The sequence below is a fragment of the Lagopus leucura genome, unplaced genomic scaffold (genome assembly GCF_019238085.1).
Source record: "Lagopus leucura isolate 7727_CA_CO unplaced genomic scaffold, USGS_WTPT01 Super-Scaffold_100060, whole genome shotgun sequence".
NCBI lineage: Eukaryota > Metazoa > Chordata > Aves > Galliformes > Phasianidae > Lagopus > Lagopus leucura.
In genome coordinates this window covers 319,509-335,715 of record NW_024962306.1, presented here as the reverse complement: position 1 = coordinate 335,715, position 16,207 = coordinate 319,509, and the positions used below count along the sequence as shown (strand labels likewise).

The following is a 16,207-nucleotide window of genomic DNA, read 5'->3' as shown; positions in this document are numbered from 1 at the left end:
GGATCACCAACACCCTCGCTGAAACTTCTTTGGGATTCCACCCCCACCCCCATGAAAGTAGCAGACCATCTCCCAACTCATTCAAGCAAGTGAACAACAACAACAAAAAAAGTCCCCAGCAAGATCACTCAGAATAGGACCAAATGCTTATTTTAAGGGGGTGGCAAAGAATTGGGTGGTGACAGCTCTGGCTTCAAGAAGCCAAACTGAAAAGGAGCCTACAAAGGGGAAAATGGGCTAAAAAATACTTAGCAATCCTTTCTCTACCCAAAGAGCAGGGAGATAAGGAAAAAATAGTCATCTGATTACACACAGGGTATATATTTTTACACACACTTTTACACACATCTAGATATAGTACATGTAAAAATATATGCTATACATATGCCCATCTTCTCAAAGGTGCTTCTAATCTGCACTGTGTATGGGCATGTATACGTGTGTATGAATTAAATGTACAGGTACTACTAAGTGTATATGTGCATATGTACACATACATACAGGCAGGCAGCCTTCCTTTAGCCACCCCTGCCTTCCTTTTTGTACAAAACCCAGTCCTTCCACCCTGAAACACCAGCACACATACCCAGCCCTCCCCTGCCCCAGCCCACTTTGAAACAGGTCCCTCAGTGTTTAGCAGCTTCTTTCTAACAAGCAACTCAGGGGATATAATTTTGGGGGTGGGGGGGCATAGAAATAAAACTCAAAGTGAAGCATGTGTGGATTGTGTCTGTAGTTGCTCTGTGGTCCTTCAACTCCCCTCCTGTGCCTGGGGTAGGGCACTGCCAGCCAAGCACCATCACTGCCCCCTTTGCCAGCTTATTGCACGTTTGCTTTCAGGCTGCATTTCAGCAACTCTGCATTACATTCCACAGATCCTGTCATCCTCTCACTTCATTAAAACAGGAATATGAACCCAATGCCCTGTCCCTGCCCACCCATCCTCCCCCCACCCCCTATCCCCATCAAAAGGAGAACAAAAAAGAAAACCAAGAAAGGCTGCTTGCTAGCAGAGTGCAACAGTAGTACACACTGAATAGGTGTTCTCTTCAGGAGCTCTGTGGAAGAGAGGTTATTTCTAACACAGTAAACAAAGCCATGCAGAGGGAAGGAGAAAGGGTGCAGAAGGGGGAAAAATAAAGGATGAGGAGGAAGAACAGAACTAAGGAGGAAGAAAAACAGAGCATGGCAAGTACTCAAGGCTTCATGTTTTGTTGTCCTCTTCTTGTAAACAGGCTAATAATTCTCATTAGTTAGAACAAGTAAAAAGACTGAAGTTCCAAGTTGAGGGGCTGGAGGTTCCAGGAGTCTGTTCAGTCCATTCAGCAACACCACAGCCAGTGAGAAAATGAGGGGTATTTTTTTTTTCTTTTTTTTCTTTTTATGTTTAAAATCTTCATTACTTAAAGCTGAGAGAAAAAGCCAACTCAGGAGCCCTTTTCAAGGATGGCTCATTGTCTCTAGACTGAATAAATCACACTAGTTTAGAGAGAACCTTTTTTTTTTTTTTTCTTCCCCTTTTTAATGACTTATAAAAACCACACGGTTCCTTCCTCTGCCCCTTCGCTCAAAGGCGCGTCTGTGCCTCGGGGACGTAGATCTCGATGCTGTCTGCACTCTCCGTGGCCGAGTTCTGCCGCACAGAGGCAGCGCGCTTGGCTGCCATGAGACGCTTGCGAGCTTCCTGGCGCTGCTTGTCTGAATCAGAGGCTTTGTCCCGGTTCAGTTGGGATTTGGACTTTGCTGGCTTCTTTGGCACTGGAGGGGGTGGTTTCTTCTCTTCCTTTAGGGAGACAGTAAGGAAAAACCCAAACATAAAATAAAAATGCACATACAGAAGTTTGCTCCCTGCTATGGTGGGGACTCTCGAGGCCTGAAGAGCTAAGAAACAAGGTTATGAGTGACAAGTGCAAGAGCTAGGAACAGTTCCAGAGCAAGACATTCATCGTAAAATAAGCTCTCTACTTCTTACGAAATAAAAAAGGACTATTTTGCTTTTCATGATATGGACTGGGTTTCTTTTTTTCTAGCTGTATCTGTGGCCCAGTTGTAAGTCAGAGCACAGCACAAAGACTGAACATCTGAAACTGCAAAATCCTAATACGCTGCACTGCCCATAGCCATAGCATTCTTTCTTCCCCTCATACGTGGTCAGACAGGGTGGCCCTGAGCTGCAGCCTTCCCTGGATTTCCAAAGGCTCCAGCAGATGCTTTTTATACCACCCAGGCACCAGTACTTATGCAGTGCTTGTAACACTAGAGGCCTCTGCATCGCTGCTTTGAGTGTACAACACTCTCCCCATCTTCCTCTTGTAAAAATTGCTTCCACTATTACTCAAGAGGCCGTGAAAGCACGCACTGGGAGGATGGCTGATTAACAATACAATCTCATTAGTGCAAGTGCCAGAACTATTATCACAGGCAGCTAGATTATATGGAGGGATTACGCTGCAGAAATAGAAGGTAGTGAACATCCTAGAGATCTTCTGTTTGCAGACAGGAGTAGATATCATACCGGAAGTATCTGTGAAGCGCTCTCACCGCTCTGAACTGCCCCACGCTCACCTTTCTCTCCGGTGTCTCTGCCAATTGCCAGCTGTTAGCTTTCAGGTGGTACAGCTCATCAAATTTCATGCTGATGTCTTCAATGGACAACTGCAGGAGGTCCCAAAACCCAGCTAGGTCCTGGGCTGTGGGTCTGGGATTGGCATTAGGGTTCTACAAGGGAAGGCATAAAAATACATCATAAAGAATATGCCTGTACAGCTTACATTTACTCTTTTCTAACGACTGAAGCCTCGAAAACCCCTTAAGAAACTTCAGCCCTAAGTAGGCACAGGCATGAGGCCATCATTTACAGACAGAAGTTTTTCTTGCAGCAATCAGGAAGAAAAGATCCTGACGGAATTTCTTATATTGGAGACTGAAAAATAATCCTAAAAGGTACTCTGCAGCAGAAGGCAACAGCACCTTTCTCCTCATGGCATCCCTGGTTAAGTCTAATCCCTCAGCAGCAACCTCCAACTGAAGATCTCTGGCATGCAATTCAGAACTACAACACTTTTTTTTTTTTTTAAAGTACATAGATCATAACTTAAGGGAATGGAATAATAGAAACTGATACAGCACAATGCAAACCACAGCTGACAGCTGGAAAGCTTGCATGCCAGTGTTTTCACAAGCAAAACTACTTTGCTACACATCTGAAAGTATCAGTACAGTTAGGGGATGACCTGCTGGAAAGAAGCTCTGTGGCGAAGGACCTGGGTGTCCTGATGGCCAGCACTTTGCCCATGAGCCAACAGTGTGCCCCGGTGGCCAAGAAGGCCAGTGGTATATTAGGGTGCATGGCCAACAGAGTGAGGGAGGTGGTTCTTCCCTCTGCCCTGCTGAGGCCAAATCTGAAGTTCTGTGTTGTTTTGGGTGCCTGTTCACAAAAGACAAGGATGTCCTAGAAAGAGTCCAGCAGGGGGCCATAAAGATCTCCAGGGCCTGAAGCATCCCTGTATGATGTATGAGGAAAGACTGAGATTGCTGGGGCTGTTCAGCCTGGGGAAGAGATAACCGAGACTTTGGGGGGAGGCAGAAAATCTATGAGTATCTAAAGTGAGGAACTCAAATGGGGCCAGGCCCTTTCCGTGGTGTGCAGTGACAGGAGAAGGGGCAACAGGTGGAACTGGAGCACAGGAAGTTCTGTCTGAGCACAAGGAGGAATTTCTCTACAGCGAGGGTACCTGAGCCCTGGCACAGGTTGTGCACAGGAGGTGGTGTCTCCTTCTCTGGAGATATCCAAACCCACCCGGATGCTTTCCTGCATGACCTGCTCTAAGAGTGGGGTGGGACCAGGAAACTCCAGAGAAGCCTTCCAACCCCTTTGATTTTGTGATTTCTTAGACTTGCTTATAGGTTCATAGAATTGTAGAAGGGCTTCGGCTGGCAGGGACCCTACAATCCCCATCCCCACTCCTGCTGTGGGCTGGCTGCCCTACCTCAGCTCAGGCTGCCCAGGGCCCAGCCATGGCCTTGGGCACCCCCAGGGATGGGGCACCCACATTTTGCTGGGCAGCAGAACCAGCACTTCATCACTGTAACTTCTGAAAAAATTTTAAAGGAGCTAAAGTAAATTTGCCCCCATTAAAAACAGAAATTCCCTAATTCTCAGGCACCTAAACTGCCAATATAGGCCTTCACTGTCTCAGGAAAGCACAGGATTAAATCTAAGCAACTCAGCACAATGTGTCAAAGGAAAATTTCAACACAGAATATTGCTGAAAGCCTGGCTGCTGGTGTTGCTGTTGCTCTTCTCTCAGCCATGTTCCAAGATCTGCAAGGGAACATTCACATCCTTCTTCTTCCTGAGTTTCTCTAAGTTTTTTGCAAGTAAAGGGGAATACATCTCAAGAATTCTGCAAAACCCAAAACCTTGAGAGGAAAGAGACAACCCCCAAATCCTAGATTCCCACCCATCCTCAAGTTAGCTCAGCAAGGGCAAACCTTCGCATTAATTTGAAGAGATCTGATTCAAGCCACGTTTTGTGATTAACCAGAGACAACTGTGTTGGGACAGCCCTACCATCCACATTATCTACATGCAAAGTAAGCATCTTTGGAGAACAACGTGCTTTTCAAACAACCCCCCATTTGGTAAAAATCTGTGTTTCACCTCAAAATGTCCTTTAGAAGCAACAAAGAAGTGGTTTCCAGGACACACAGCAGAACGGCTACATGACGTCAGACCTACAAGAGACTCTGCAGGTGCCCTTTAGTGTGCCTGAATGGCAGTTGAAGAGAATTTCTTTGTGCCACACAAGCACGAAAACAAACTGCAAATATTCATCCCTGAGCAGAGCACAGCTAAGAACTGCCTGTTCAGCCACCCACTGCTCACCTGCTATTTGGAAACAGCATGAATCCATCACAGCACAGTGGTCAGGTTGTAGGCTACAGCCGCTCTGGCTTTGCTCTGTACTGCTGTCAGCATAACAATATTCCTGTTGTGCTGCTGAAGCAGCTGTATTTCCCTCCCAGAAAGAGGCAGGAATAAAACCAGACTCACCAAGTTTTGTTCACAGAGGCCATGGAATTGCTGGAACTTCTGTGACATTAGTAGCTGTGCACTGCCCACTGCACTCAGGACTTTTCCTAAGACTATTAGAGGGTGGAAAAGAAAAGAAAGGGCTTAATTGAACAGTCCATAAGTGCAGCAACAAACTCAGGCATTCCTGGAGCAAGAAATAATCATTAGCAGTTACAGAGATCTGTTAAGAACTAACTACTCTCAGGCAACAAAGATGCACTGAAACTAGTCTGTGGTTGTCTTTGCCATCCATCCTTGCTCCTTCTATCTAGAGCAGGTCAGAAGCAGGACAACAGAAGATCATGGCAATAGAGCTTGCAGGAAGTACCCTGTGGCTTGTGTGATGGGCTGCAAGCCCAGCTAGAGGAGTTGAAGCTGGCACCTGCTCACAGATCATCGCCTGCTCTTCTGCCCACAGACAAAGGAAAAGCAGCAATGTCCCTTGCTTCTCGATAGAACAGTCTCCAATCTCCATTTACAGGAATGGATTAAAATACTGTCAGGCAAGTGTTTTTAATCACAATGCTTTTAAAACCCAGGGCTTTATGCTGCTCTTAGTGGGCCTCCAAGGAGCCTCTGAGCATAGCAACATTCTTCTGGTTGATTATGGAAAAGTGCTAAATATGGGCTTTTCCCTTGCAAAGGCAGGGATGAGAGACTCATGGAGCACACAAATACGTAATGAGCACATGTGGAATGATCTGCTTCCTTCTCCCTAGCCTGATGCAGTTCTCCCAAATCAGTTCTGAATCTTTATAGATCTGTGCTTGACTGATCAGACATAAGCAGGGCTTTTTTTTTTTTTATACCCACCACATTCTTCGTTACAAAACCTACTAAGAGATTGCTCTTAAGGTCACAGATCTAACATCTCATCAATCTGTGTCTCTTCATACCAAGGCACTGTTGCCACAAGCAGAGCAAGAGCAACACGACATGCTCTGTCCCTCTGAAGCGTGCAGAGCCCCAGCACTGACTGTCCAGCTCAGGAGCCAGTGCAGCATCACAGTGTGATACGGTTAGAGATCAAATGCCCCCAGCAGTGACAGCAAGCTATAACTAAATCTCACCACCATTTCACCTTTCTTGGGTATAAACAGGCCTTGAAATTGTGCTCCTTGCAGCCTAGGTACTTGGTTCTGTCACTCAGTACACACCTAAGCATGATTACCATTGTAAGCAGCAGAGCTTTTGCCAATTCATTTGAAAATAATGGAACAAGTCCAGCTGTGACTGAGCCCAGTAAAATCAAGTGCCCTTGTGTTTCCTGTGTATGTGACTTTGGTATACTTCACAGGAATTCAGTGAGATGTTCCCCTACAAAGAAGCCTACTCTTCGCCATGAAGACAAGCCAGATCACACAGGCACAGTTATGGTGCCTTCCACTCCACCACCAGGTAAACTTTTACTTGTGCACTTAATCAAACAGAGTGGCCAGGGAGAAAGCTCTCAGCCTCTCTGAAAACAACCTAGTCAAGCTTTTAGCTGCTTTGACTTCGTAATGGATGATGGCAGCTTCTGAAATCTTCTCAACTGCGTTATTTCTTACCCCATTTGCTAAAGCAAGTTGCCTTATCCTTCCTGTCCTTCCCAAGGACAAACTGTTCCTTGCTGCATACTCACCTCCAGGTTCCACTGTGACCCTGTGGGAGATCAGCAATTTAACCACAGAAAGCTAATCCAGTACTCTGCTTTAATTCTTAAAGGAGGAGCTACTGGGCTGCTCCAGCATTGTGTCCAGAGGCTGGCAGCACCTACCTTCTTCAGAGAGATTGTTCTCTTTAGTCTCCTGGTCCATCTGGCGGCACCAGCCCTCTAACCGCTCTGTTTCTGCCTGCAGCAGCTTCAGAAACCAGAACCCATCTCGCCGGCAGGCTCCGGGCTGCGTGGGTTCCGATGGCGAGGCAGATGATGTCTCAAGCCAAGGGTCAGGAGGAGGGAGAGAGGAAGGCTCCAGGGCTGGGTCAGTGTTGTCTCCATAGGAGAGGTTTCTCTTAATCTGTGAGGGCTTGGCTGGTTGCCTGGCACTGGTATCAACACCAACAGAGTTGTTGTGTTGGGGGCACTCAGCAACGCTTCTCTCAGATGATTTACAGCTAGAGTTGTTGGGTTCCTGCGTGTCAGAGTCTGTATCCTGTTTGGAGGACATACTGCGAGAGTGGCTGTTTCTGGAGAGATCAAACCCAAACATATTAAATGGCAGAACTCAACCTGTCTGGTCGCACAACTAACCATTAAAGACATTTGCTTATTATGCCTGCAGTTGAGCCTCCTCTTCCCCTTCTCACACACAAACACAGTACACATTTGGACAGACAAAATCGTAAGGTTGCCTGCTTACTGCAATAGGCCATTCAGATGAGAGGACTGATGCACAATTCTAATTACATCTTGGACTATTTTATTTATTTCAACCTGCCACTGATTTGTCTGTTTACAGACTAAGTGCTGTTTGCAGCAGGTGAGTGCTGGGGAGGAAAAGCTATCCACGGGCCCCCACTCAACACCATTCGTATTAGAATAAGGGGAGAAGGTGATCTAAGAAATGGGAAAGAGCAATTTAGAAGAAAGGAGTAAGAATTACAAAAGCCCGAGTCTTTCACTTACCGCCACTCGTCTTCTACCTGAACCCCGATGGACTGGAATTTGGTGACTGGTGGAGGAGGCTCCTCTTTGACCACTGGCTGAAGGCAGTCAACCTTATTAAACAAAAGAAATACAGACAAAAACAGACACAAGAACTTGCTGCTGGAATTCACATTAGTAGACGGGAGGAGTCCACACACGCACACACAGCATGCAGACAGCACACACCAACTGCAGAGTTGTGCTAGGAGAGGTGCCAGGCTGCTGCATTAATTTGCCTCCACTTGAGCATCAGGGCTGTACCCCACTGGGCTGCTGCCAGGCACCTGCTCTGAGCGCACCCGGCTCTGCCATCTGCTGTTTGCATGGCACTGGCTGGGAAAGGGCTGCATGTCCCCAGGGGAGCAGCTGCACGTGGCACCTGACATGGGCAAAGGCCACGAGCTTCACAATCCAATTAAGACTGACAGCAAAGCCTAGCTTCCTCTTCTCCAGGGACTGACACTCTCCATAGCTCTGGATAAAAGGCTTAGAAGGTTTCAGGAAGGAAATCCAGGGGGTGGACAGGTGGCACAGGAACAAACTCAGGAAAGGAAGAGGAATGAAGTCAGCCTCTCCAACACAACTTTTCTTGCTTGTGGCTGTTAACACATGCTTTGCCCCACCAGTCACACAGGGAAGCCTTTGCTGAGCTGCGTACCTAACTGGTCAGCAAATCCCAGTGTAAAGCCATGGAGAACTTGTTCAGTACACACATGGTGACCTGCAAAGCCCAGCTCCTGATCTGGACTTGCTGAAGTGCTCACATTCCTGTCTGCAGTCTATAACTTGCAACACTAAGCCAGCAGTTTGGGACAGAATTGCTGTTTGCAGGGACCAGCCACCTGTGCCCAGGAAATCTGCCCACAAGGAATGTAATTGCAGGTGACAATATTAGCTGAATAAAGCACAGGTTTATGCTACTCAGTGGGTTCTCTTTTGCCTGCAGAACAAACAACTTATTTCCATTAGTTTCCACAGAGTTAAATGCTTCCAGCAGGAACAGCAGCAACTTGCTGGCACTGCCAGGCAGCCCAGGGGAGCAGAGGCCACCAAGAAGCACTCCCATCTGCCTAGAGCTCTGCACATCACACTGCAGCAGATGGCAAGTAGGGGGCCCATCACTCCTAAGAAATTTGTCCCAAGAACCACAAAGGACAAGGAACAGACTGACACTAAGGAGTGGGAGCAGAGCACGGGATCAGTGCAGGTTTACTAGCACCAACGCCTCTTAGAGAGACCCACTCAGTTCATAGGGTCCCCCTGATTCATGAAATATTTCAAACTGAAATAGCTTGTAAGTCTCTTATAAGGTCTGTTACAGAAAGCTTCTGCCCTACCTCCCCCCAGGAACATGGAAGTTAGTATAACAAGCTATTCTGAGTGGGTTCAGATGCACACCTGGTCACACAAAACACACGTGCTAAATAGATGGGTTAAAGACATTCCTTAGGACACAAAGAAGAACAAACTGCTCCATACTTGTATTCCTATAGATGACAGTTTTCTTTTGGGGACGTTCTCCACTTTGGGCTCTTCACTCGTCAGAGTCCCTTTGTCGCTTTTCAAAGTTGCATTTTTCTGCGGTAGCTCTGGAGTGTCTCTCGCTGGAGTCACGATGCTGCCCCTCGTAACGCTGGGTGTCCTGGTGCTGTCTAAGCTGTCTGAAGAATTGCTCAGTCCCGACTGGCTGGTCACCTCGCTCTTGTGGTCCTGGCTGTCCAGGTAGGTGTCCTGTGCCGATTCAGTGCTGCTCTGCACAGTGACAGAGATGAACGGCTTTGATGTGGTCCGAGGTGGGACAGGAGGTGGAGTCTTTTTATATGCCACTAGGCATGATGAACCTGCAGTGATGGAGGTGGGGAGAATGAAGAATAGAAGAGGCAGACAGATACAGTGAAAGAAAGAAAAAGCAGGTCAGTCACAACATCCAAGAGGAGTCTCCAACCAGAAGCTGAAGGCAGAAATGCAGAGACAGCCTACAGCCAGCAGCTCATACCGAGTAACCCAAACCAAAGCATAATGGGAAGCAGAAGGCAGAGCCAGAGCTAGCTTGCAAAAGAAGTTAAAAGAAATACCATGATGTGTGAAAGGCTAGTAGTAATGGAGAAGAGGTACAGAGAAGCCTCCCAAGACTGCTACAAGGTTTGGCAGGTGTAAGTCTCCAAGCTGAGGGAACTCTTTTTGGCTAAGCCCTATGTTTTAGTGTCCTAGTACAGCCAAGTGTCTCAGCTCTTTGTCCCATCAGTTGACAACTTTCAGTATCTGGACCAGGGTGGTGTTTTTTCCTATAAAAATGGAAAGAAGCCATAAAATTTATTAGATGTAAGAATGTAAAAATCTAGCTGCTGTACATTACAGGAAAATACATCACGCCAGATCTAATAGCCAGAGAGGTGAGGCTGTGCTGCTCCACACTGCAACGGAGATGCACACACAGCCACAGACACACAGGCACACAATGTCAGACACACAGATCAGAAGAAAGTCCCCAAAAGACATCAGCACCAGCCTCATCAAGGAAGGTCCTCCAGCAGCTGAGCCACCTCTGCCTGCCCACTGTCTGTCTGCACTGGGGGCTCCTCAGTCTGGGGACACAAGCCAAACGCTGAAGGCCCTGCAGACCCACTTGCCCTGCTCCCAGCCTGCATCCCCTACTCACCAGCTCAACCTTTCCCAGCAATCACACAGTCATTGCCCCTGGACACGAGGACGCTGTGATCTGGCCTTGCCGCAGCCCCCTGCAGCCTCACCCCATGATGTGGGGAGCACAAAGCCCTCACCCAGGTCAGGATTTTCATATGAACCGTACAGACCGTGCTGGGCAGGGCAGAGCTAGCAAGCATGACATGCACCTGGCCCCCGTCATCCCTCACCCCTCTTTTCACCTTAGTTTTATTCCTCCCCCAGTCACCCAAATCCTGCCTTTGTTCCATCTCTGGTCTAGCAAGCTGTGTCATCCCAAACCATTCTTCCACTACACCTGAGTACCCATGTGGGAAGGGGTGTTTCAGGCAACTAAGTACCACAGCTCCTCCTTTTTTCTCCCTAGGAATGTCCCTGCATGCCACCCTGTGTGCCCCAGGCATGTGGTCATACCACTTGCAGACAATTACACAGCAATTTTGCATCATGGGCTATTTACATACTCCACAGATACCTTTATTAATTGCTAGAAGCTCTATTTCAAAGGAGCTAAAAGAAAGGGATTACAGAGGAGACCCATGCTCCCACAAGTGTTTGCACAGCTAACGGTCCCAATTGCTGCAGGAAAATGAAGCCCTAGAGGAGCTCAGAAAGGCAAATCAATACCAGTTCCCTCCTGCCCCAATGCACAGACTGAGTACAGAGTGAGCAGTGACTGGACGCCACCAGAGCTCTCCTGCCAGCTCACCCCAGCCCTCACACCCCTTTTGACACAGGTCCCTCCTGCAGCCACGAGGGCCATACAGTTGGGAAGCACACAGCTGAAAAATATTCAGACAAGCTACTTAGTATAGGCACTGGGCAGTTTTTCAGCTTGACCTGTTCCTGCTGCTATTCCTTACGGTGACACAAGCTGTGTAAACTGCTCAGGACAGCCCAAGCCTGGAGCTGCTGTACCTCCTGCCAGAACAGGAACATATTAGGCTCTTGAAAAGCCACCCACAGTGATTTCCTAAAAGGTCAGACAAGTGTAGCAACTTCTCACATTTACATGCCAAAACACAGCTACACACATCCTTCAGCCAGTTCTTGATTGGTCACATAAACAGTGCGCTGCTGTCCTGCCAGGGCACTGCCAGCTGCTGACTGTAATCACACCAGCATTTGCTTCCAGCTTGCCAGCCCCACACCACCCCCGTCCTTTGCAGGGCACAAGCTCACGCACCAGGACAGCAGCAGGACATGTGCAGATGCTCAAAGCAGCATCAGATCAGAACTGTTTAGCATCTCCAAGCAAGTCAACCTTGAACCCACGATGCCGAGTTCAGCAGAGGTATCAGATTCAATGGCAGCACTTGCACAAGCGCAGGCTGAACTGCAGCATGGCCTCTGCCCACAGCAATGCTTCTCAGCACCGTGCAGACATACAAACCAGGAGGTCAAAGCACCACACACTGCATAACTGCTGCCTCTCTCCCCAAGTTCCCTACTGCAAATCTCCTCGGGTGCACTACAGATCTGGCCACATTAGAACTTCACTTGTTACAGATGTTCACCTGCTCAAACCTCTCAGGACAGGTCTTGGCTACAACTATCTGGTCACAATGCTAGATGGGTGAAGCACTTCTCATGTGAGCATGGTCAGCAGCAGCTCTCCTGGGCAGGGAAAAGGGAGCCATGGAGCACCCCACAGGTAAGGACTCTGCCCAAGCACCTCAGCAAAGCTATCCTGATACAGGACCATCATCTTAGATTGTTACACCAATTTCTGGGCCAAGTCTTACACCCAGCCTGTACAGTTCAGCAGAGCACTGTAGGACGATCAGACTGGATGAAGCAAGAGGAAAAGCCCCTTTACACAAAGTAGGCTACACCATCAAACACAGGATGCTCACAATGCCACATGTCACTGCACCAGGAACTGAGGCAGCTATTAACCAGGACAAGCCAAAACTACCCAAAAGGGCAGAAGAGAAAGCCTGCCTCCCATAGCCCTCTTCTCCTTACATCACACATCCTCTCAGCTCCTCCAACACTGTGCCCAGCCTCACGGTGCCCCCCTCCAGCCAGCAGTGAGCCTTGGGCAGATCACACCACACAGGGCAGAGCTGATGGCACTGACTGCTTTGGCGCTTCTGCTGCTGTGTTTTCAAGCAGCACAGCTTGGGTTTCCCAGCTGCTGTTTATGCCCACAGGGCAGTACTGTAATTAAGAGAATAAATCAGCTGCTATCTGATATCGAATACTGCAGCTAGGCAAAACAAGGGGAGGGCAGCACATCAGCAGAGACAAAAAAAAAGGCAGACTTCTTAGGGAAGACAGGTGGTGTTTAGGGTCAGTTACACAAATTCAGCTTTCCACTCACTTATAAGCAATGATACTGTTTGCAATGCTGTGTATACAGAGCAAAGCAGCAACTTCTTGTTCCAGGAGATGCTCAGCTGAAGAGCACAGATTTTGCTAAAAAGGAACCCCGCTGTGCAGCAACAAAATGCCCCACTGACTAATGCATGGTCAAAGAGCTGCCTGCGACTTCTTAAGAGCCTACAGCTCTAAAAGCCCATGCAAGTGGAAGGAATGCATGAAGACCTGGAGCCTTGGAAAACTAAAGAGTGCTTCGATGAGTGCAGTTACAAATTAATCCCACTGAAACCCTCTGCAATCATAAGGCAGGGACTTTCCACTGCAAAGCCAGAAACCACAATGAACCTAAACCTAACCTAAAATGGGCTTCAAAAGCCATGCAGGATAAACCGACCTGTAACAAGCAGTCCTTCTCCCTCAACGCAAATACGAAATTTCAGTGTTTCTTGTGTCTGTGGGAAGAGTTAAGAAGCCCTGAGGAAGCCAAGTGCATTGTGCTATTTCTGCAGGGGAAACGTTATGAACCAACCAGGCAGCAGCATGCCTCGTGCCACTGGTCAGCCCCAGCAGCGAGCAGCTCCTGATCCAATGCAGGTCACAGCCTACTACATTGCTGTTTCAGTTTGTGATGCAAAACAGAGCTGCAGCCCAGGAGGGCAGTGGAGCAGGTACACATTTTACTCTGCTGTTTGTCAGCACCACTCAAATTTGTGAGTATCAACCAACACTGCAAAAAGGTGCTGAAGAACAAGAGGTAGGGAAGCTTTGGTTAAGCCTCCAGCTCTGCAGCACCAGACCCTTTCCACCCATAGGATCTCCTACAGCTTATTTAAGGAAGTCATTAGAATTTACAACTGCCGTGGATGATTGATGGGCCAGGGGAGGGCTGTCTGTTTATAGCCTTCCTTGCGCAATTGTTTTTAGAAAGCAGCATGTTTCAAAATTAGCATCTTCCACATGGCATTACCTGCTGCTCGCAGGGCCTTGGGCAGCACCCACTGACTGCAGGCAAAAGAGCTTCAGATTCAGAGCATGAACCTGGAGGGCTGCTCTGACCCTCAAAGCAGCTGGGCGTACTGGGATCCTCTCCTTCTGAACTGGGCAATTGCTTCTTGAAAGACCAAAGCACAGGAGTCAGAAAAGAATATTAAATCCACTGCAGCCTTGAGAGGCCCCTGTTCAAACACAAACAAGCTGAACTTACCTGCTCAGTACCTGCAGCACTGCCAAGATCATAGCCAAGGTATTTGGGTCTAGATTTAAACACTAATTGCCACTGGTGTGTGTCTGGCACAAAGTGCAATTATTTTGTTGTTCCGGTCAATTCAACATAGACCAGTGGTATTCCTCGTCAATCCCCGTGGCTTTAAAGACCTAATCACACCATCCTCAATTTTACTGAATTAAAATCTCCAAGTCACAATCGGTTGTGAAGGTGAGGTGTATTAATAGAGCTCAAATTGCTAACCACTTTTGTGCCCTATGCATCCTCTTTCTGCATAGAAAGATCTGAAGAAATGACATCCCTTGCATAAGGCAACACACGCCAAAATAATCTCTCCCACTACAAGACAAACTCCTTTGCCTTTTAAATGAAGCTTCCCAATAATAATGCAGCAAACAAGAACAGCCCTAAGTTGCTTTTTGGTCACGTCTCCAGACTTGTTTAAGGGGCATATTTACAGGTAGCTTTTAACAGCAAACAATACTAGAACAGTCACATTCCAAACAGCCTAACCTCTGATTTCCATGAACTTGCACAACACAAGACTGAAGCTATAGCAACCCACAGGATGCCTTGTTTGTAGGATGTCCAAGGAAAAATGATTCCCCCTAACAATTGCTACTGGAAGCAATACAACTGGACAGACAGAAGGGACTTCTGTTTCCTCATGCCTACCTGTTAAGTGACCATCTTCATCAAGAATCAGTCCAGTGCTTTCTTTAGATCCCTTCTTGCTCTTGACATGCATAAAAGAGCCTTTTTCCTTTACAGTAAAAATTCTGAACTATTTCACCATCACCCCAGCCAAGACAGCCACCTGCTGTCACAGCTCCCACAAGGCATCCTCTGTTCTAAAACATGTCTAGGAAGGCATTTTTCCTAGCTGGCTCACTTGGTACTTGCAACACAAAGTTATGTTTCACATGCTCTAGGAACATCCCAGGCTTCTTTGTCACAGCAGTACAATATTCCCAGTTTAAGAAGTTAAAAGTCTCTTATAAGGATGAAGGCAACCATTCCAGAAGTTTCCCCCAATTTAACTACAGAGTAGGTCATCCATGCCTGCTCTTGCTACACTCCAGCCTGTGTTGCTTCCTTGGAAACTGAATGTGCCTATCAAGACCTGCGTTGTGACCAGCCCAGGCCCTCTGAAGCTCTCAGATAATCAAAACCAACATCTTCAGCACCAAGCCAGCCCCTCCAGCTTTGCTCACTGTAACTGTAGATGCCAGGAAGGAAGCACCACCAGTTGCACATGACACCTCCTGCTTGAGTCCATGGACTCTGGCTGCATGTAGGATTGTTCTGAAGGAGGCCAGAGAAATCCAAGCTCTCATTCCCCTCCTATCAACTTCCTCATCCTCAGCCCCTGGGCAAAGCACAGCTCTCCAAGCAGGGCAGCACAGAGCAGCTTGCTTGCACACATGCAATGACAGCCACAAAAAAGCAGCCACTGCCCCACCACTGGCTGGGTGCCATCGTTTCTCTCCCTACCAACTATACTGCCATTCTGAAGACAGATACTTGCTTTCAGGACAGACACAGTGACGTCTGGTGCTGGTGCCCACTGCCCCATCAATCCCAAAGGCATGGGCACCCCCTCAAGCCAGCCCTGGGACACAGTACCAGCTTCACCAGCACATCCAGCCAGATGTGACAGCATCACAATGTCAGGGAACACAACTGAAGCAGGAACGGAGATGGAAGGCAGGTCTGCAGATATGGGAACTGACTATTTCCACCTTACATCAACAGCAGTAACTCGCCTGTGAGATGAGCATGCCAGATGGAGGTGCCCTTACTAACAGGGCCATTCTTCCCACACGTCACGCAGGCTTTCCCCAGGAGCACCCACCATCATACCAGACGTACCTGATCCACACCACAGCCTCCTGCTGCCTAAGGGTACTACAGGGTAGTAGGCTTCTACATTTCAACAACCTGACATTTCTTTGCCAGAATAACTATCTACTTAGCTTTAAGGCAAGAGAAATATCCACTTCCTTAAAACCGAGCCAGCAGTCAGCCAAAGCAGCTAACACTTGTATCCTCCTCATCACAAAGAGTAAGTGCTGCCATGCTAATAAGCGCTACAACATTATGAAGTCACGTGCAAACACATCTTTGCTTCCTAGCTTGGAAAACAGTTGCTGGCCAGGCAAGCAGAGATCCAGCACCCGTTGCTTCTGGTTCATAGGACTTTCCACTTTTATTATAAAAATGTCTCTTGCAACCAAAAAAAAAGTTCAGTACCCATCTTGGTCACAGC

General features: G+C 47.8%; 1 protein-coding gene across 3 annotated transcripts in view; it reads right to left on the bottom strand.

The window, feature by feature from the left end:
* Nucleotides 1-1,489: 1,489 nt before the first annotated feature.
* Nucleotides 1,490-16,207, bottom strand: part of DLGAP4 (DLG associated protein 4) — a 132,560-nt gene continuing 117,842 nt past the window's right edge. For 2 of the 3 annotated variants that reach the window (XM_042886648.1, XM_042886651.1), the window contains 6 exons: nt 9,186-9,547; nt 7,686-7,777; nt 6,837-7,246; nt 5,057-5,148; nt 2,566-2,718; nt 1,490-1,783 (listed from right to left, as the gene is read on the bottom strand). In XM_042886648.1, coding sequence (XP_042742582.1) covers nt 1,568-1,783; nt 2,566-2,718; nt 5,057-5,148; nt 6,837-7,246; nt 7,686-7,777; nt 9,186-9,547 — 1,325 coding nt within the window. In that variant the 3' untranslated portion in view covers nt 1,490-1,567. Of the gene's footprint in view, nt 1,795-2,565; nt 2,719-5,056; nt 5,149-6,836; nt 7,247-7,685; nt 7,778-9,185; nt 9,548-16,207 lie in introns of all 3 variants that reach the window. The other variant, XM_042886649.1, reaches the window with a different exon arrangement.